General features: G+C 46.9%; 1 protein-coding gene across 1 annotated transcript in view; it reads left to right on the top strand.

Annotated features, from left to right (window-relative positions):
* LOC128661348 (uncharacterized) overlaps positions 1 to 23,210 on the top strand; it is a 605,036-nt gene that overhangs the window by 64,531 nt on the left and 517,295 nt on the right. Inside the window, exons 5-7 of the mRNA XM_053715612.1 lie at positions 10,819 to 10,926; positions 16,169 to 16,276; positions 20,691 to 20,798. Coding sequence (XP_053571587.1) covers positions 10,819 to 10,926; positions 16,169 to 16,276; positions 20,691 to 20,798 — 324 coding nt within the window. The remainder of the gene's footprint in view (positions 1 to 10,818; positions 10,927 to 16,168; positions 16,277 to 20,690; positions 20,799 to 23,210) is intronic.

Genomic DNA, 23,210 nt, shown 5'->3' with positions numbered 1-23,210 from the left:
GATACAGGGTACAGGTGAGTGTATGTATGTGATGTGTCTGAGGGATACAGGGCACAGGTGAGTGTATGTGTGTGATGTGTCTGAGGGATACAGGGCACAGGTGAGTTTACATGTGTGATGTGTCTGAGGGATACAGGGTACAGGTGAGTGTATGTGTGTGATGTGTCTGAGGGATACAGGGCACAGGTGAGTGTATGTGTGTGATGTGTCTGAGGGATGCAGGGCACAGGTGAGTGTAGACTGTATGTATGTGATATGTCTGAGGTATACAGGGCACAGGTGAGTGTATTATGTGATGTGTATGAGGGATACAGGGCACAGGTGAGTGTATGTGTGTGATGTGTCTGAGGGATACAGGACACAGGTGACTGTAGACTGTATGTATGTGATATGTCTGAGGTATACAGGGCACAGGTGAGTGTATTATGTGATGTGTATGAGGGATACAGGGCACAGGTGAGTGTATGTGTGTGATGTCTCTTTGAGGGATACAGGGCACAGTTGAGTGTACGTGTGTGATGTGTGTGATGTGTCTGAGGGATACAGGGCAAAGGTGAGTGTACGTGTGTGATGTGTCTGAGGGATACAGGGCAAAGGTGAGTGTACGTGTGTGATGTGTCTGAGGGATGCAGGCTACAGGTGAGTATGTATGTGATGTGTCTAAGGGATACAGGGCACAGGTGAGTGTATGTGTGTGATGTGTATGAGGGATAAAGGGTACAGGTGAGTGTACGTGTGTGATATGTCTGATGGATACAGGGCACAGGTGAGTGTATGTGTGTGATGTGTCTGAGGGATGCAGGCTACAAGTGAGTGTATGTGTGTGATGTTTATGAGGGATACAGGGCACAGGTGAGTGTATATGTGTGATGTTTATGAGGGATACAGGGTACAGGTGAGTGTACGTGTGTGATGTGTCTGAGGGATACAGGGTACAGGTGAGTGTATGTGTGTGATGTGTCTAAGGGATACAGGGTACAGGTGAGTGTATGTGTGTGATGTGTCTGAGGGATACAGGGTACAGGTGAGTGTATGTGTGTGATGTGTCTGAGGGATACAGGGTACAGGTGAGTGTATGTATGTGATGTGTCTGAGGGATACAGGGCACAGGTGAGTGTATGTGTGTGATGTGTCTGAGGGATACAGGGCACAGGTGAGTTTACATGTGTGATGTGTCTGAGGGATACAGGGTACAGGTGAGTGTATGTGTGTGATGTGTCTGAGGGATACAGGGCACAGGTGAGTGTATGTGTGTGATGTGTCTGAGGGATGCAGGGCACAGGTGAGTGTAGACTGTATGTATGTGATATGTCTGAGGTATACAGGGCACAGGTGAGTGTATTATGTGATGTGTATGAGGGATACAGGGCACAGGTGAGTGTATGTGTGTGATGTGTCTGAGGGATACAGGACACAGGTGACTGTAGACTGTATGTATGTGATATGTCTGAGGTATACAGGGCACAGGTGAGTGTATTATGTGATGTGTATGAGGGATACAGGGCACAGGTGAGTGTATGTGTGTGATGTCTCTTTGAGGGATACAGGGCACAGTTGAGTGTACGTGTGTGATGTGTGTGATGTGTCTGAGGGATACAGGGCAAAGGTGAGTGTACGTGTGTGATGTGTGTCTGAGGGATACAGGCTACAGGTGAGTGTATGTGTGTGATGTGTCTGAGGGATACAGGGCACAGGGGAGTGTATGTGTGTGATGTGTCTGAGGGATACAGGCTACAGGTGAGTGTATGTGTGTGATGTGTCTGAGGGATACAGGGTACAGATGAGTGTATGTGTGTGATATGTCTGAGGGATACAGGACACAGGTGAGTGTACCTGTGTGATATGGCTGCTGGATACAGAGTAAAGGGGAGTGTAAGTGTGTGATGTGTCTGTGGGATACAGGGCACAGGTGAGTGTATGTATGTGATGTGTGTGAGGGATACAGGGTACAGGTGAGTGTATGTGTGTGATGTGTATGAGGGATACAGGGTACAGGTGAGTGTATGTGTGTGATGTGTCTGAGGGTTACAGGGCACAGGTGAGTACGTGTGTGATGTGTCTGAGGGATGCAGGCTACAGGTGAGTGTATGTATGTGATGTGTCTGAGGGATACAGGGCACAGGTGAGTGTATGTGTGTGATGTGTATGAGGGATAAAGGGTACAGGTGAGTGTATGTGTGTGACATGTGTCTGAGGGATACAGGGCACAGGTGAGTGTACGTGTGTGATATGTCTGATGGATACAGGGCACAGGTGAGTGTATGTGTGTGATGTGTCTGAGGGATGCAGGCTACAAGTGAGTGTATGTGTGTGATGTTTATGAGGGATACAGGGCACAGGTGAGTGTATATGTGTGATGTTTATGAGGGATACAGGGTACAGGTGAGTGTACGTGTGTGATGTGTCTGAGGGATACAGGGTACAGGTAAGTGTATGTGTGTGATGTGTCTAAGGGATACAGGGTACAGGTGAGTGTATGTGTGTGATGTGTCTGAGGGATACAGGGTACAGGTGAGTGTATGTGTGTGATGTGTCTGAGGGATACAGGGTACAGGTGAGTGTATGTGTGTGATGTGTCTGAGGGATGCAGGGTACAGGTGAGTGTATGTGTGTGATGTGTCTGAGGGATACAGGGCACAGGGGAGTGTATGTGTGTGATGTGTCTGAGGGATACAGGCTACAGGGGAGTGTATGTGTGTGATGTGTCTGAGGGATACAGGGTACAGATGAGTGTATGTGTGTGATATGTCTGAGGGATGCAGGGCACAGGTGAGTGTAAGTGTGTGATGTGTCTGTGGGATACAGGGCACAGGTGAGTGTATGTATGTGATGTGTGTGAGGGATACAGGGTACAGGTGAGTGTATGTGTGTGATGTGTATGAGGGATACAGGGTACAGGTGAGTGTATGTGTGTGATGTGTCTGAGGGTTACAGGGCACAGGTGAGTACGTGTGTGATGTGTCTGAGGGATACAGGGCACAGGTGAGTGTATGTGTGTGATGTGTCTGTGGGATACAGGCTACAGGTGAGTGTATGAATGTGATATGTCTGAGGTATACAGGGCACAGGTGAGTGTATTATGTGATGTGTATGAGGGATACAGGGCACAGGTGAGTGTATGTATGTGATGTGTAGGAGGGATACAGGGCACAGGTGAGTGTATGTATGTGTGTGATGTGTCTGAGGGATACAGGGCACAGGTGAGTGTACGATGTGATGTGTCTGAGGGATACAGGGCACAGTTGAGTGTACGTGTGTGATGTGTGTGATGTGTCTGAGGGATACAGGGCACAGGTTAGTGTATGTGTGATGTGTCTGAGGGATACAGGGCAAAGGTGAGTGTACGTGTGTGATGTGTCTGAGGGATGCAGGCTACAGGTGAGTATACGTGTGTGACGTGTGTCTGATCGATACACGGTACAGGTGAGTGTATGTGTGTGATGTGTATGAGGGAGAAAGGGTACAGGTGAGTGTATGTGTGTGACATGTGTCTGAGGGATACAGGGCACAGGTGAGTGTACGTGTGTGATATGTCTGATGGATACAGGGCACAGGTGAGTGTATGTGTGTGATGTGTCTGAGGGATACAGGGCACAGGTGAGTGTATGTGTGTGATGTGTCTGAGGGATACAGGGCACAGGTGAGTGTATATGTGTGATGTGTATGAGGGATACAGGGCACAGGTGAGTGTACCTGTGTGATATGGCTGCTGGATACAGAGTAAAACAGAATTTATGTTTACCTGATAAATTACTTTCTCCAACGGTGTGTCCGGTCCACGGCGTCATCCTTACTTGTGGGATATTCTCTTCCCCAACAGGAAATGGCAAAGAGCCCAGCAAAGCTGGTCACATGATCCCTCCTAGGCTCCGCCTACCCCAGTCATTCGACCGACGTTAAGGAGGAATATTTGCATAGGAGAAACCATATGATACCGTGGTGACTGTAGTTAAAGAAAATAAATTATCAGACCTGATTAAAAAACCAGGGCGGGCCGTGGACCGGACACACCGTTGGAGAAAGTAATTTATCAGGTAAACATAAATTCTGTTTTCTCCAACATAGGTGTGTCCGGTCCACGGCGTCATCCTTACTTGTGGGAACCAATACCAAAGCTTTAGGACACGGATGATGGGAGGGAGCAAATCAGGTCACCTAGATGGAAGGCACCACGGCTTGCAAAACCTTTCTCCCAAAAATAGCCTCAGAAGAAGCAAAAGTATCAAACTTGTAAAATTTGGTAAAAGTGTGCAGTGAAGACCAAGTCGCTGCCCTACATATCTGATCAACAGAAGCCTCGTTCTTGAAGGCCCATGTGGAAGCCACAGCCCTAGTGGAATGAGCTGTGATTCTTTCGGGAGGCTGCCGTCCGGCAGTCTCGTAAGCCAATCTGATGATGCTTTTAATCCAAAAAGAGAGAGAGGTAGAAGTTGCTTTTTGACCTCTCCTTTTACCGGAATAAACAACAAACAAGGAAGATGTTTGTCTAAAATCCTTTGTAGCGTCTAAATAGAATTTTAGAGCGCGAACAACATCCAAATTGTGCAACAAACGTTCCTTCTTTGAAACTGGTTTCGGACACAGAGAAGGTACGATAATCTCCTGGTTAATGTTTTTGGAAGAAAACCAGGTTTAGTACGTAAAACCACCTTATCTGCATGGAACACCAGATAAGGAGGAGAACACTGCAGAGCAGATAATTCTGAAACTCTTCTAGCAGAAGAAATTGCAACCAAAAACAAAACTTTCCAAGATAATAACTTAATATCAACGGAATGTAAGGGTTCAAACGGAACCCCCTGAAGAACTGAAAGAACTAAGTTGAGACTCCAAGGAGGAGTCAAAGGTTTGTAAACAGGCTTGATTCTAACCAGAGCCTGAACAAAGGCTTGAACATCTGGCACAGCTGCCAGCTTTTTGTGAAGTAACACAGACAAGGCAGAAATCTGTCCCTTCAGGGAGCTTGCAGATAATCCTTTTTCCAATCCTTCTTGAAGGAAGGATAGAATCTTAGGAATCTTAACCTTGTCCCAAGGGAATCCTTTAGATTCACACCAACAGATATATTTTTTCCAAATTTTGTGGTAAATCTTTCTAGTTACAGGCTTTCTGGCCTGAACAAGAGTATCGATAACAGAATCTGAGAACCCTCGCTTCGATAAGATCAAGCGTTCAATCTCCAAGCAGTCAGCTGGAGTGAGACCAGATTCGGATGTTCGAACGGACCTTGAACAAGAAGGTCTCGTCTCAAAGGTAGCTTCCATGGTGGAGCCGATGACATATTCACCAGATCTGCATACCAAGTCCTGCGTGGCCACGCAGGAGCTATCAAGATCACCGACGCCCTATCCTGATTGATCCTGGCTACCAGCCTGGGGATGAGAGGAAACGGCGGGAATACATAAGCTAGTTTGAAGGTCCAAGGTGCTACTAGTGCATCCACTAGAGCCGCCTTGGGATCCCTGGATCTGGACCCGTAGCAAGGAACTTTGAAGTTCTGACGAGAGGCCATCAGATCCATGTCTGGAATGCCCCACAGTTGAGTGATTTGGGCAAAGATTTCCGGATGGAGTTCCCACTCCCCCGGATGCAATGTGGGACTCCGCCCATTGAATGATTTTGGTCACTTCTTCCATCGCCAGGGAACTCCTTGTTCCCCCCTGATGGTTGATGTACGCAACAGTTGTCATGTTGTCTGATTGAAACCGTATGAACTTGGCCCTCGCTAGCTGAGGCCAAGCCTTGAGAGCATTGAATATCGCTCTCAGTTCCAGAATATTTATCGGTAGAAGAGATTCTTCCCGAGACCAAAGACCCTGAGCTTTCAGGGATCCCCAGACCGCGCCCCAGCCCATCAGACTGGCGTCGGTCGTGACAAGGACCCACTCTGGTCTGCGGAAGGTCATCCCTTGTGACAGGTTGTCCAGGGACAGCCACCAACGGAGTGAGTCTCTGGTCCTCTGATTTACTTGTATCCTCGGAGACAAGTCTGTATAGTCCCCATTCCACTGACTGAGCATGCACAGTTGTAATGGTCTTAGATGAATGCGCGCAAAAGGAACTATGTCCATTGCCGCTACCATCAAACCTATCACTTCCATGCACTGCGCTATGGAAGGAAGAGGAACGGAATGAAGTATCCGACAAGAGTCTAGAAGTTTTGTTTTTCTGGCCTCTGTCAGAAAAATCCTCATTTCTAAGGAGTCTATTATTGTTCCCAAGAAGGGAACCCTTGTTGACGGAGATAGAGAACTCTTCTCCACGTTCACTTTCCATCCGTGAGATCTGAGAAAGGCCAGGACGATGTCCGTGTGAGCCTTTGCTTGAGGAAGGGACGACGCTTGAATCAGAATGTCGTCCAAGTAAGGTACTACAGCAATGCCCCTTGGTCTTAGCACAGCTAGAAGGGACCCTAGTACCTTTGTGAAAATCCTTGGAGCAGTGGCTAATCCGAAAGGAAGCGCCACGAACTGGTAATGCTTGTCCAGGAATGCGAACCTTAGGAACCGATGATGTTCCTTGTGGATAGGAATATGTAGATACGCATCCTTTAAATCCACCGTGGTCATGAATTGACCTTCCTGGATGGAAGGAAGAATTGTTCGAATGGTTTCCATCTTGAACGATGGAACCTTGAGAAACTTGTTTAAGATCTTGAGATCTAAGATTGGTCTGAACGTTCCCTCTTTTTTGGGAACTATGAACAGATTGGAGTAGAACCCCATCCCTTGGTCTCCTAATGGAACAGGATGAATCACTCCCATTTTTAACAGGTCTTCTACACAATGTAAGAATGCCTGTCTCTTTATGTGGTCTGAAGACAACTGAGACCTGTGGAACCTCCCCCTTGGGGGAAGCCCCTTGAATTCCAGAAGATAACCTTGGGAGACTATTTCTAGTGCCCAAGGATCCAGAACATCTCTTGCCCAAGCCTGAGCGAAGAGAGAGAGTCTGCCCCCCACCAGATCCGGTTCCGGATCGGGGGCCAACATTTCATGCTGTCTTGGTAGCAGTGGCAGGTTTCTTGGCCTGCTTTCCCTTGTTCCAGCCTTGCATTGGTCTCCAAGCTTGCTTGGCTTGAGAAGTATTACCCTCTTGCTTAGAGGACGTAGCACTTTGGGCTGGTCCGTTTCTACGAAAGGGACGAAAATTAGGTTTATTTTTGGCCTTGAAAGGCCGATCCTGAGGAAGGGCGTGGCCCTTACCCCCAGTGATATCAGAGATAATCTCTTTCAAGTCAGGGCCAAACAGCGTTTTCCCCTTGAAAGGAATGTTAAGTAGCTTGTTCTTGGAAGACGCATCAGCTGACCAAGATTTCAACCAAAGCGCTCTGCGCGCCACAATAGCAAACCCAGAATTCTTAGCCGCTAACCTAGCCAATTGCAAAGTGGCGTCTAGGGTGAAAGAATTAGCCAATTTGAGAGCATTGATTCTGTCCATAATCTCCTCATAAGGAGGAGAATCACTATCGACCGCCTTTACCAGCTCATCGAACCAGAAACACGCGGCTGTAGCGACAGGGACAATGCATGAAATTGGTTGTAGAAGGTAACCCTGCTGAACAAACATCTTTTTAAGTAAACCTTCTAATTTTTTATCCATAGGATCTTTGAAAGCACAACTATCTTCTATGGGTATAGTGGTGCGTTTGTTTAAAGTGGAAACCGCTCCCTCGACCTTGGGGACTGTCTGCCATAAGTCCTTTCTGGGGTCGACCATAGGAAACAATTTTTTAAATATGGGGGGAGGGACGAAAGGAATACCGGGCCTTTCCCATTCTTTATTTACAATGTCCGCCACCCGCTTGGGTATAGGAAAAGCTTCTGGGAGCCCCGGGACCTCTAGGAACTTGTCCATTTTACATAGTTTCTCTGGGATGACCAAATTGTCACAATCATCCAGAGTGGATAATACCTCCTTAAGCAGAGCGCGGAGATGTTCCAACTTAAATTTAAACGTAATCACATCAGGTTCAGCTTGTTGAGAAATGTTCCCTGAATCTGTAATTTCTCCCTCAGACAAAACCTCCCTGGCCCCATCAGACTGGTTTAGGGGCCCTTCAGAACCATTATTATCAGCGTCGTCATGCTCTTCAGTATCTAAAACAGAGCAGTCGCGCTTACGCTGATAAGTGTGCATTTTGGCTAAAATGTTTTTGACAGAATTATCCATTACAGCCGTTAATTGTTGCATAGTAAGGAGTATTGGCGCGCTAGATGTACTAGGGGCCTCCTGAGTGGGCAAGACTCGTGTAGACGAAGGAGGGAATGATGCAGTACCATGCTTACTCCCCTCACTTGAGGAATCATCTTGGGCATCATTGTCATTGTCACATAAATCACATTTATTTAAATGAGAAGGAACTCTGGCTTCCCCACATTCAGAACACAGTCTATCTGGTAGTTCAGACATGTTAAACAGGCATAAACTTGATAACAAAGTACAAAAAACGTTTTAAAATAAAACCGTTACTGTCACTTTAAATTTTAAACTGAACACACTTTATTACTGCAATTGCGAAAAAATATGAAGGAATTGTTCAAAATTCACCAAAATTTCACCACAGTGTCTTAAAGCCTTAAAAGTATTGCACACCAAATTTGGAAGCTTTAACCCTTAAAATAACGGAACCGGAGCCGTTTTTAACTTTAACCCCTTTACAGTCCCTGGTATCTGCTTTGCTGAGACCCAACCAAGCCCAAAGGGGAATACGATACCAAATGACGCCTTCAGAAAGTCTTTTCTATGTATCAGAGCTCCTCACACATGCGACTGCATGTCATGCCTCTCAAAAACAAGTGCGCAACACCGGCGCGAAAATGAGGCTCTGCCTATGATTTGGGAAAGCCCCTAAAGAATAAGGTGTCTAAAACAGTGCCTGCCGATATAATCTTATCAAAATACCCAGATTAAATGATTCCTCAAGGCTAAATATGTGTTAATAATGAATCGATTTAGCCCAGAAAAAGTCTACAGTCTTAATAAGCCCTTGTGAAGCCCTTATTTACTATCTTAATAAACATGGCTTACCGGATCCCATAGGGAAAATGACAGCTTCCAGCATTACATCGTCTTGTTAGAATGTGTCATACCTCAAGCAGCAAGAGACTGCTCACTGTTCCCCCAACTGAAGTTAATTCCTCTCAACAGTCCTGTGTGGAACAGCCATGGATTTTAGTAACGGTTGCTAAAATCATTTTCCTCATACAAACAGAAATCTTCATCTCTTTTCTGTTTCTGAGTAAATAGTACATACCAGCACTATTTTAAAATAACAAACTCTTGATTGAATAATAAAAACTACAGTTAAACACTAAAAAACTCTAAGCCATCTCCGTGGAGATGTTGCCTGTACAACGGCAAAGAGAATGACTGGGGTAGGCGGAGTGTATGTGTGTGATGTGTCTGAGGGATACAGGGATACAGGTGAGTGTATGTGTGTGATGTGTCTGAGGGATGCAGGGTACAGGTGAGTGTATGTGTGTGATGTGTCTGTGGGATACAGGCTACAGGTGAGTGTATGTGTGTGATGTGTCTGAGGGATACAGGGCACAGGTGAGTGTATGTATGTGATGTGTCTGAGGGATACAGGGCACAGGTGAGTGTATGTGCAATGTGTCTGAGGAATGCAGGGTACAGGTGAGTGTATGTGTGTGATGGATACAGGGCACAGGTGAGTGTATGTGTCTGATGGATACAGGGCACAGGTGAGTGTATGTATGTGATGTGTCTGAGGGATACAGGGTACAGGTGAGTGTAGGTATGTGATGTGTGAGGGATACAGGGCACAGGTGAGTGTATGTGTGTGATGTGTCTGAGGGATACAGGGCACAGGTGAGTGTATGTGTGTGATGTGTATGAGGGATACAGGGCACAGGTGAGTGTACCTGTGTGATATGGCTGCTGGATACAGAGTAAAGGGGAGTGTATGTGTGTGATGTATCTGAGGGATACAGGGTACAGGTGAGTGTATGTGTGTGATGTGTCTGAGGGATACAGGGCACAGGTGAGTGTATGTGTGTGATGTGTCTGAGGGATACAGGGCACAGGTGAGTGTACGTGTGTGATGTGTCTGAGGGATACAGGGCACAGGTGAGTGTATATGTGTGATGTGTCTGAGGGATACAGGGCACAGGTGAGTGAGTGTGATGTGTCTGAGGGATACAGGGCACAGGTGAGTGAGTGTGATGTGTCTGAGGAATACAGGGCACAGGTGAGTGTATGTGATGTGGTTAATAACATTATGTAGGTGTCGGCAATGTTAGGGGCAGCAGATTAGGGATTAATAAATATAATGTAGGTGTCGGCGATGTCGGGGTAGGCAGATTAGGGGTGTTTAGACTCCGGGTTTATGTTAGGGTGTTTGGTGTAAACATAACTTTTGTTTCCCCATAGGAATCAGTGGGGCTGCGTTACGGAGCTTTACGCTCTTTTATTGCAGGTGTTAGGCTTTTTTTTAGCCGTCTCTCCCCATTGATGTCTATGGGGAAATCGTGCACGAGCACGTAAAACCAGCTTACTGCAGCGCTGGTATTTGAGTGCGGTATGGAGCTCAATTTTGCTCTACGCTCACTTCTTGCCTGCTAACGCCGGGTTTATGAAAACCTGTAATAGCAGTGCTGTAGGGAGGTGAGCGGTGACAATAACTTGCAAGTTAGTACCGAGCCGCTCATAACGCAAAACTCGTAATCTAACCGATAGACTCAGGTGTATTTAATTTAAATTACACTGTTTTTCACATTTTGTTTTAAACTAACTTTTAAAAAGATACCATGTAAAGAGTGATTGATTTATTTCTATTACTGTTTTTTTCCCCAGGTGTAAACGATGATAACATTTTATGTAACACGGAACAAACAGAGGCTCAGTGGCTAGCAAATATGCCAGAAGCTACAAAGCAGGAAATATGTGACAATATAAATACAGGTAGGTGTACTAGTGTGACGTGTGTCTGAGGGATACAGGCTACAGGTGAGTGTACGTGTGATGTGTCTGAGGGATACAGGGCACAGGTGAGTGTATGTGTGTGATGTGTCTGAGGGATAAAATGCACAGGTGAGTGTATGTGTGTGATGTGTCTGAGGGATACAGGCTACAGGTGAGTGTATGTGCCTGATATGTCTGAGGGATACAGGGCACAGGTGAGTGTACGTGTGTGATGTGTCTGAGGGATACAGGCTACAGGTGAGTGTATGTTTGTGATGTGTCTAAGGGATACAGGGTACAGGTGAATGTATGTGTGTGATGTGTCTGAGGGATACAGGGTACAGGTGAGTGTATGTGTGTGATGTGTCTGAGGGATACAGGGTAGAGGTGAGTGTATGTATGTGATGTGTCTGAGGGATACAGGGCACAGGTGAGTTTATGTGTGTGATGTGTCTGAGGGATACAGAGTACAGGTGAGTTTATGTATGTGATGTGTCTGAGGGATACAGGGCATATACATACATGCTCATATACTCATATTTACACACACAGTTATACACCTACATACGTACATACATGTGTGTCTGAGGGATACAGGGCACAGGTGAGTGTATGTGTCTGATGTGTCTGAGGGATACAGGGTACAGGTGAGTGTATGTGTGTGATGTGTCTGAGGGATACAGGGCATATACATGCTTGCTCATATACTCATATTTACACACACAGTTATACACCTACATACGTACATACATGTGTGTCTGAGGGATACAGGGCACAGGTGAGTGTATGTGTGTGATGTGTTTGAGGGATAAAGGGTACAGGTGAGTGTATGTGTGTGACATGTGTCTGAGGGATACAGGGCACAGGTGAGTATACGTGTGTGATATGTCTGATGGATACAGGGCACAGGTGAGTGTATGTGTGTGATGTGTCTGAGGGATGCAGGCTACAAGTTAGTGTATGTGTGTGATGTTTATGAGGGATACAGGGCACAGGTGAGTGTATATGTGTGTGATGTGTCTAAGGGATACAGGGTACAGGTGAGTGTATGTGTGTGATGTGTCTGAGGGATACAGGGTACAGGTGAGTGTATGTGTGTGATGTGTCTGAGGGATACAGGGTACAGGTGAGTGTATGTGTGTGATGTGTCTGAGGGATGCAGGGTACAGGTGAGTTTATGTGTGTGATGTGTCTGAGGGATACAGGGCACAGGGGAGTGTATGTGTGTGATGTGTCTGAGGGATACAGGCTACAGGTGAGTGTATGTGTGTGATGTGTCTGAGGGATACAGGGTACAGATGAGTGTATGTGTGTGATATGTCTGAGGGATACAGGGCACAGGTCAGTGTACCTGTGTGATATGGCTGCTGGATACAGAGTAAAGGGGAGTGTAAGTGTGTGATATGTCTGAGGGATGCAGGGCACAGGTGAGTGTAAGTGTGTGATGTGTCTGTGGGATACAGGGCACAGGTGAGTGTATGTATGTGATGTGTGTGAGGGATACAGGGTACAGGTGAGTGTATGTGTGTGATGTGTATGAGGGATACAGGGTACAGGTGAGTGTATGTGTGTGATGTGTCTGAGGGTTACAGGGCACAGGTGAGTACGTGTGTGATGTGTCTGAGGGATACAGGGCACAGGTGAGTGTATGTGTGTGATGTGTCTGTGGGATACAGGCTACAGGTGAGTGTATGTATGTGATATGTCTGAGGTATACAGGGCACAGGTGAGTGTATTATGTGATGTGTATGAGGGATACAGGGCACAGGTGAGTGTATGTATGTGATGTGTAGGAGGGATACAGGGCACAGGTGAGTGTATGTGTGTGATGTGTCTGAGGGATACAGGGCACAGGTGAGTGTACGATGTGATGTGTCTGAGGGATACAGGGCACAGTTGAGTGTACGTGTGTGATGTGTGTGATGTGTCTGAGGGATACAGGGCACAGGTTAGTGTATGTGTGATGTGTCTGAGGGATACAGGGCAAAGGTGAGTGTACGTGTGTGATGTGTCTGAGGGATGCAGGCTACAGGTGAGTATACGTGTGTGACGTGTGTCTGATCGATACACGGTACAGGTGAGTGTATGTGTGTGACATGTGTCTGAGGGATACAGGGCACAGGTGAGTGTACGTGTGTGATATGTCTGATGGATACAGGGCACAGGTGAGTGTATGTGTGTGATGTGTCTGAGGGATGCAGGCTACAAGTGAGTGTATGTGTGTGATGTTTATGAGGGATACAGGGCACAGTTGAGTGTATATGTGTGATGTGTATGAGGGATACAGGGTACAGTTGAGTGTACGTGTGTGATGTGTCTGAGGGATACAGGGTACAGGTGAGTGTATGTGTGTGATGTGTCTGAGGGATACAGGGTACAGGTGAGTGTATGTGTGTGATGTGTCTGAGGGATACAGGGCACAGGTGAGTGTACGTGTGTGATGTGTCTGAGGGATACAGGGTACAGGTGAGTGTATGTGTGTGATGTGTCTGAGGGTTACAGGGCACAGGTGAGTACGTGTGTGATGTGTCTGTGGGATACAGGCTACAGGTGAGTGTATGTATGTGATATGTCTGAGGTATACAGGGCACAGGTGAGTGTATTATGTGATGTGTATGAGGGATACAGGGCACAGGTGAGTGTATGTATGTGATGTGTAGGAGGGATACAGGGCACAGGTGAGTGTATGTGTGTGATGTGTCTGAGGGATACAGGGCACAGGTGAGTGTACGATGTGATGTGTCTGAGGGATACAGGGCACAGTTGAGTGTACGTGTGTGATGTGTGTGATGTGTCTGAGGGATACAGGGCACAGGTTAGTGTATGTGTGATGTGTCTGAGGGATACAGGGCAAAGGTGAGTGTACGTGTGTGATGTGTCTGAGGGATGCAGGCTACAGGTGAGTATACGTGTGTGACGTGTGTCTGATCGATACACGGTACAGGTGAGTGTATGTGTGTGACATGTGTCTGAGGGATACAGGGCACAGGTGAGTGTACGTGTGTGATATGTCTGATGGATACAGGGCACAGGTGAGTGTATGTGTGTGATGTGTCTGAGGGATGCAGGCTACAAGTGAGTGTATGTGTGTGATGTTTATGAGGGATACAGGGCACAGTTGAGTGTATATGTGTGATGTGTATGAGGGATACAGGGTACAGTTGAGTGTACGTGTGTGATGTGTCTGAGGGATACAGGGTACAGGTGAGTGTATGTGTGTGATGTGTCTGAGGGATACAGGGTACAGGTGAGTGTATGTGTGTGATGTGTCTGAGGGATACAGGGCACAGGTGAGTGTACGTGTGTGATGTGTCTGAGGGATACAGGGTACAGGTGAGTGTATGTGTGTGATGTGTCTGAGGGATACAGGGAACAGGTGAGTGTACGTGTGTGATGTGTCTGAGGGATACAGGGTACAGGTGAGTGTATGTGTGTGATGTGTCTGAGGGATACAGGGCACAGGTTAGTGTATGTGTGTGATGTGTCTGAGGGATACAGGGCACAGGTGAGTGTATGTGTGTGATGTGTATGAGGGATACAGGGCACAGGTGAGTGTACCTGTGTGATATGGCTGCTGGATACAGAGTAAAGGGGAGTGTATGTGTGTGATGTATCTGAGGGATACAGGGTACAGGTGAGTGTATGTGTGTGATGTGTCTGAGGGATACAGGGCACAGGTTAGTGTATGTGTGTGATGTGTCTGAGGGATACAGGGCACAGGTGAGTGTATGTGAGTGATGTGTATGAGGGATACAGGGCACAGGTGAGTGTACCTGTGTGATATGGCTGCTGGATACAGAGTAAAGGGGAGTGTATGTGTGTGATGTGTCTGAGGGATACAGGGATACAGGTGAGTGTTTGTGTGTGATGTGTCTGAGGGATGCAGGGTACAGGTGAGTGTATTTGTGTGATGTGTCTGTGGGATACAGGCTACAGGTGAGTGTATGTGTGTGATGTGTCTGAGGGATACAGGGCACAGGTGAGTGTATGTATGTGATGTGTCTGAGGGATACAGGGCACAGGTGAGTGTATGTGCAATGTGTCTGAGGAATGCAGGGTACAGGTGAGTGTATGTGTGTGATGGATACAGGGCACAGGTGAGTGTATGTGTCTGATGGATACAGGGCACAGGTGAGTGTATGTATGTGATGTGTCTGAGGGATACAGGGTACAGGTGAGTGTAGGTATGTGATGTGTGAGGGATACAGGGCACAGGTGAGTGTATGTGTGTGATGTGTCTGAGGGATACAGGGCACAGGTGAGTGTATGTGTGTGATGTGTATGAGGGATACATGGCACAGGTGAGTGTACCTGTGTGATATGGCTGCTGGATACAGAGTAAAGGGGAGTGTATGTGTGTGATGTATCTGAGGGATACAGGGTACAGGTGAGTGTATGTGTGTGATGTGTCTGAGGGATACAGGGCACAGGTGAGTGTATGTGTGTGATGTGTCTGAGGGATACAGGGCACAGGTGAGTGTACGTGTGTGATGTGTCTGAGGGATACAGGGCACAGGTGAGTGTATATGTGTGATGTGTCTGAGGGATACAGGGCACAGGTGAGTGAGTGTGATGTGTCTGAGGGATACAGGGCACAGGTGAGTGAGTGTGATGTGTCTGAGGAATACAGGGCACAGGTGAGTGTATGTGATGTGGTTAATAACATTATGTAGGTGTCGGCAATGTTAGGGGCAGCAGATTAGGGATTAATAAATATAATGTAGGTGTCGGCGATGTCGGGGTAGGCAGATTAGGGGTGTTTAGACTCCGGGTTTATGTTAGGGTGTTTGGTGTAAACATAACTTTTGTTTCCCCATAGGAATCAGTGGGGCTGCGTTACGGAAATTTACGCTCTTTTATTGCAGGTGTTAGGCTTTTTTTTAGCCGTCTCTCCCCATTGATGTCTATGGGGAAATCGTGCACGAGCACGTAAAACCAGCTTACTGCAGCGCTGGTATTTGAGTGCGGTATGGAGCTCAATTTTGCTCTACGCTCACTTCTTGCCTGCTAACGCCGGGTTTATGAAAACCTGTAATAGCAGTGCTGTAGGGAGGTGAGCGGTGACAATAACTTGCAAGTTAGTACCGAGCCGCTCATAACGCAAAACTCGTAATCTAACCGATAGACTCAGGTGTATTTAATTTAAATTACACTGTTTTTCACATTTTGTTTTAAACTAACTTTTAAAAAGATACCATGTAAAGAGTGATTGATTTATTTCTATTACTGTTTTTTTCCCCAGGTGTAAACGATGATAACATTTTATGTAACACGGAACAAACAGAGGCTCAGTGGCTAGCAAATATGCCAGAAGCTACAAAGCAGGAAATATGTGACAATATAAATACAGGTAGGTGTACTAGTGTGACGTGTGTCTGAGGGATACAGGTTACAGGTGAGTGTACGTGTGTGACGTGTGTCTGAGGGATACAGGGTACAGGTGAGTGTATGTGTGTGATGTGTCTGAGGGATAAAATGCACAGGTGAGTGTATGTGTGTGATGTGTCTGAGGGATACAGGCTACAGGTGAGTGTATGTGCCTGATATGTCTGAGGGATACAGGGCACAGGTGAGTGTACGTGTGTGATGTGTCTGAGGGATACAGGCTACAGGTGAGTGTATGTTTGTGATGTGTCTAAGGGATACAGGGTACAGGTGAATGTATGTGTGTGATGTGTCTGAGGGATACAGGGTACAGGTGAGTGTATGTGTGTGATGTGTCTGAGGGATACAGGGTAGAGGTGAGTGTATGTGTGTGATGTGTCTGAGGGATACAGGGTACAGGTGAGTGTATGTATGTGATGTGTCTGAGGGATACAGGGCACAGGTGAGTGTACGTGTGTGATGTGTCTGAGGGATACAGGGTACAGGTGAGTGTATGTATGTGATGTGTCTGAGGGATACAGGGCACAGGTGAGTTTATGTGTGTGATGTGTCTGAGGGATACAGAGTACAGGTGAGTTTATGTATGTGACGTGTCTGAGGGATACAGGGCATATACATACATGCTCATATACTCATATTTACACACACAGTTATACACCTACATACGTACATACATGTGTGTCTGAGGGATACAGGGCACAGGTGAGTGTATGTGTCTGATGTGTCTGAGGGATACAGGGTACAGGTGAGTGTATGTGTGTGATGTGTCTGAGGGATACAGGGTACAGGTGAGTGTATGTGTGTGATGTGTCTGAGGGATACAGGGCATATACATGCTTGCTCATATACTCATATTTACACACACAGTTATACACCTACATACGTACATACATGTGTGTCTGAGGGATACAGGGCACAGGTGAGTGTATGTGTGTGATGTGTTTGAGGGATAAAGGGTACAGGTGAGTGTATGTGTGTGACATGTGTCTGAGGGATACAGGGCACAGGTGAGTGTACGTGTGTGATATGTCTGATGGATACAGGGCACAGGTGAGTGTATGTGTGTGATGTGTCTGAGGGATGCAGGCTACAAGTTAGTGTATGTGTGTGATGTTTATGAGGGATACAGGGCACAGGTGAGTGTATATGTGTGTGATGTGTCTAAGGGATACAGGGTACAGGTGAGTGTATGTGTGTGATGTGTCTGAGGGATACAGGGTACAGGTGAGTGTATGTGTGTGATGTGTCTGAGGGATACAGGGTACAGGTGAGTGTATGTGTGTGATGTGTCTGAGGGATGCAGGGTACAGGTGAGTTTATGTGTGTGATGTGTCTGAGGGATACAGGGCACAGGGGAGTGTATGTGTGTGATGTGTCTGAGGGATACAGGCTACAGGTGAGTGTATGTGTGTGATGTGTCTGAGGGATACAGGGTACAGATGAGTGTATGTGTGTGATATGTCTGAGGGATACAGGGCACAGGTCAGTGTACCTGTGTGATATGGCTGCTGGATACAGAGTAAAGGGGAGTGTAAGTGTGTGATATGTCTGAGGGATGCAGGGCACAGGTGAGTGTAAGTGTGTGATGTGTCTGTGGGATACAGGGCACAGGTGAGTGTATGTATGTGATGTGTGTGAGGGATACAGGGTACAGGTGAGTGTATGTGTGTGATGTGTATGAGGGATACAGGGTACAGGTGAGTGTATGTGTGTGATGTGTCTGAGGGTTACAGGGCACAGGTGAGTACGTGTGTGATGTGTCTGAGGGATACAGGGCACAGGTGAGTGTATGTGTGTGATGTGTCTGTGGGATACAGGCTACAGGTGAGTGTATGTATGTGATATGTCTGAGGTATACAGGGCACAGGTGAGTGTATTATGTGATGTGTATGAGGGATACAGGGCACAGGTGAGTGTATGTATGTGATGTGTAGGAGGGATACAGGGCACAGGTGAGTGTATGTGTGTGATGTGTCTGAGGGATACAGGGCACAGGTGAGTGTACGATGTGATGTGTCTGAGGGATACAGGGCACAGTTGAGTGTACGTGTGTGATGTGTGTGATGTGTCTGAGGGATACAGGGCACAGGTGAGTGTATGTGTGATGTGTCTGAGGGATACAGGGCAAAGGTGAGTGTACGTGTGTGATGTGTCTGAGGGATGCAGGCTACAGGTGAGTATACGTGTGTGACGTGTGTCTGATCGATACACGGTACAGGTGAGTGTATGTGTGTGACATGTGTCTGAGGGATACAGGGCACAGGTGAGTGTACGTGTGTGATATGTCTGATGGATACAGGGCACAGGTGAGTGTATGTGTGTGATGTGTCTGAGGGATGCAGGCTACAAGTGAGTGTATGTGTGTGATGTTTATGAGGGATACAGGGTACAGGTGAGTGTACGTGTGTGATGTGTCTGAGGGATACAGGGTACAGGTGAGTGTATGTGTGTGATGTGTCTGAGGGATACAGGGTACAGGTGAGTGTATGTGTGTGATGTGTCTGAGGGATACAGGGCACAGGTGAGTGTACGTGTGTGATGTGTCTGAGGGATACAGGGTACAGGTGAGTGTATGTGTGTGATGTGTCTGAGGGATACAGGGAACAGGTGAGTGTACGTGTGTGATGTGTCTGAGGGATACAGGGTACAGGTGAGTGTATGTGTGTGATGTGTCTGAGGGATACAGGGCACAGGTTAGTGTATGTGTGTGATGTGTCTGAGGGATACAGGGCACAGGTGAGTGTATGTGTGTGATGTGTATGAGGGATACAGGGCACAGGTGAGTGTACCTGTGTGATATGGCTGCTGGATACAGAGTAAAGGGGAGTGTATGTGTGTGATGTATCTGAGGGATACAGGGTACAGGTGAGTGTATGTGTGTGATGTGTCTGAGGGATACAGGGCACAGGTTAGTGTATGTGTGTGATGTGTCTGAGGGATACAGGGCACAGGTGAGTGTACCTGTGTGATATGGCTGCTGGATACAGAGTAAAGGGGAGTGTATGTGTGTGATGTGTCTGAGGGATACAGGGATACAGGTGAGTGTTTGTGTGTGATGTGTCTGAGGGATGCAGGGTACAGGTGAGTGTATGTGTGTGATGTGTCTGTGGGATACAGGCTACAGGTGAGTGTATGTGTGTGATGTGTCTGAGGGATACAGGGCACAGGTGAGTGTATGTATGTGATGTGTCTGAGGGATACAGGGCACAGGTGAGTGTATGTGCAATGTGTCTGAGGAATGCAGGGTACAGGTGAGTGTATGTGTGTGATGGATACAGGGCACAGGTGAGTGTATGTGTCTGATGGATACAGGGCACAGGTGAGTGTATGTATGTGATGTGTCTGAGGGATACAGGGTACAGGTGAGTATATGTGTCTGATGGATACAGGGCACATGTGAGTGTATGTATGTGATGTGTCTGAGGGATACAGGGTACAGGTGAGTGTATGTGTGTGATGTGTGAGGGATACAGGGCACAGGTGAGTGTATGTGTGTGATGTGTCTGTGGGATACAGGGCACAGGTGAGTGTATGTGTGTGATGTGTCTGAGGGATACAGGGCACAGGTGAGTGTACGTGTGTGATGTGTCTGAGGGATACAGGGCACAGGTGAGTGTATGTGTGTGATGTGTCTGAGGGATGCAGGGTACAGGTGAGTGTATATGTGTGATGTGTCTGAGGGATACAGGGCACAGGTGAGTGAGTGTGATGTGTCTGAGGAATACAGGGCACAGGTGAGTGTATGTGATGTGGTTAATAACATTATGTAGGTGTCGGCAATGTTAGGGGCAGCAGATTAGGGATTAATAAGTATAATGTAGGTGTCGGGGCGGCAGATTAGGGGTTAATAAATATAATGTAGGTGTCGGCGATGTCGGGGTAGGCAGATTAGGGGTGTTTAGACTCCGGGTTTATGTTAGGGTGTTTGGTGTAAACATAACTTTTGTTTCCCCATAGGAATCAGTGCGGCTGCGTTACGGAGCTTTACGCTCTTTTATTGCAGGTGTTAGGCTTTTTTTTAGCCGTCTCTCCCCATTGATGTCTATGGGGAAATCGTGCACGAGCACGTAAAACCAGCTTACTGCAGCGCTGGTATTTGAGTTCGGTATGGAGCTCAATTTTGCTCTACGCTCACTTCTTGCCTGCTAACGCCGGGTTTATGAAAACCTGTAATAGCAGTGCTGTAGGGAGGTGAGCGGTGACAATAACTTGCAAGTTAGTACCGAGCCGCTCATAACGCAAAACTCGTAATCTAACCGATAGACTCAGGTGTATTTAATTTAAATTACACTGTTTTTCACATTTTGTTTTAAACTAACTTTTAAAAAGATACCATGTAAAGAGTGATTGATTTATTTCTATTACTGTTTTTCTCCCAGGTGTAAACGATGCTAAAATTTTATGTAAAACGGAACAAACAGAGGCTCAGTGGCTAGCAAATATGCCAGAAGCTACAAAGCAGGAAATATGTGACAATATAAATACAGGTAGGTGTACTAGTGTGACGTGTGTCTGAGGGATACAGGCTACAGGTGAGTATATGTTTGTGATGTGTCTGAGGGATACAGGGCACAGGTGAGTGTATGTGTGTGATGGGTGTCTGAGGGATACAGGGCACAGGTGAGTGTATGTGTGTGATGTGTCTGAGGGATACAGGGCACAGGTGAGTGTATGTGTGTGATGTGTCTGAGGGATACAGGGCACAGGTGAGTGTATGTGTGTGATGTGTCTGAGGGATACAGGGCACAGGTGAGTGTATGTGTGTGATGTGTCTGAGGGATAAAATGCACAGGTGAGTGTATGTGCCTGATATGTCTGAGGGATACAGGGCACAGGTGAGTGTATGTGTGTGATGTGTCTGAGGGATACAGGCTACAGGTGAGTGTATGTTTGTGATGTGTCTAAGGGATACAGGGCACAGGTGAGTGTATGTGTGTGATGTGTCTAAGGGATACAGGCTACATGTGAATGTATGTGTGTGATGTGTCTGAGGGATACAGGGTACAGGTGAGTGTATGTGTGTGATGTGTCTGAGGGATACAGGGTACAGGTGAGTGTATGTGTGTGATGTGTCTGAGGGATACAGGGTACAGGTGAGTGTACGTGTGTGATGTGTCTGAGGGATACAGGGTACAGGTGAGTGTACGTGTGTGATGTGTCTGAGGGATACAGGGTACAGGTGAGTGTATGTGTGTGATGTGTCTGAGGGATACAGGGTACAGGTGAGTGTATGTGTGTGATGTGTCTGAGGGATACAGGGTACAGGTGAGTGTACGTGTGTGATGTGTCTGAGGGATGCAGGGTACAGGTGAGTGTATGTGTGTGATGTGTCTGAGGGATACAGGGTACAGGTGAGTGTACGTGTGTGATGTGTCTGAGGGATACAGGGTACAGGTGAGTGTACGTGTGTGATGTGTCTGAGGGATACAGGGTACAGGTGAGTGTATGTGTGTGATGTGTCTGAGGGATACAGGGTACAGGTGAGTGTATGTGTGTGATGTGTCTGAGGGATACAGGGTACAGGTGAGTGTATGTGTGTGATGTGTCTGAGGGATACAGGGTACAGGTGAGTGTACGTGTGTGATGTGTCTGAGGGATACAGGGTACAGGTGAGTGTATGTGTGTGATGTGTCTGAGGGATACAGGGTACAGGTGAGTGTATGTTTTTTATGTGTCTGTGGGATACAGGGCACAGGTGAGTGTATGTGTTTTATGTGTCTGTGGGATACAGGGCATAGGTGAGTGTATGTGTTTGATGTGTCTGAGGGATACAGGGCACAGGTGAGTTTATGTATGTGATGTGTCTGAGGGATACATGCTACAGGTGAGTGTATATATGTGATGTGTCTGAGGGATACAGGGCACAGGTGAGTGTTTGTGTGTGATATGTCTGAGGGATACAGGGCACAGGTGAGTGTACGTGTGCAATGTGTCTGAGGGATACATGGTACAGGTGAGTTTATTTGTGTGGTATGTCTGATGGATACAGGACACAGGTGACTGTAGACTGTATTTATGTGATGTGTCTGAGGTATACAGGGCACAGGTGAGTGTATGTGTGTGATGTCTCTGAGGGATACAGGGCACAGTTGAGTGTATGTGTGTGATGTGTCTGAAGGATACAGGGCACAGGTGAGTGTACGTGTGTGATGTGTCTGAGGGATACAGGGCACAGGTGAGTTTATGTGTGTGATGTGTCTGAGGGATACAGGGTACAGGTGAGTTTATGTATGTGATGTGTCTGAGGGATACAGGGCATATACATACATGCTCATATACTCATATTTACACACACAGTTATACACCTACATACGTACATACATGTGTGTCTGAGGGATACAGGGCACAGGTGAGTGTATGTGTGTGATGTGTCTGAGGGATACAGGGTACAGGTGAGTGTATGTGTGTGATGTGTCTGAGGGATACAGGGTTCAGGTGAGTGTATGTGTGTGATGTGTCTGAGGGATACAGGGCATATACATACATGCTCATATACTCATATTTACACACACAGTTATACACCTACATACGTACATAAATGTGTGTCTGAGGGATACAGGGCACAGGTGAGTGTATGTTTTTTATGTGTCTGTGGGATACAGGGCACAGGTGAGTGTATGTTTTTTATGTGTCTGTGGGATACAGGGCACAGGTGAGTGTATGTGTTTTATGTGTCTGTAGGATACAGGGCATAGGTGAGTGTATGTGTTTGATGTGTCTGAGGGATACAGGGCACAGGTGAGTTTATGTATGTGATGTGTCTGAGGGATACAGGGCACAGGTGAGTGTTTGTGTGTGATATGTCTGAGGGATGCAGGGTACAGGTGAGTGTATGTGTGTGATGTGTCTGAGGGATACAGGCTACAGGTGAGTGTATGTTTGTGATGTGTCTAAGGGAT

This window comes from Bombina bombina, chromosome 5 (genome assembly GCF_027579735.1).
Source record: "Bombina bombina isolate aBomBom1 chromosome 5, aBomBom1.pri, whole genome shotgun sequence".
Lineage (NCBI taxonomy): Eukaryota > Metazoa > Chordata > Amphibia > Anura > Bombinatoridae > Bombina > Bombina bombina.
The sequence above is the reverse complement of the archived record's forward strand: the minus strand, read 5'-3'. Positions and strand labels throughout refer to the sequence as shown.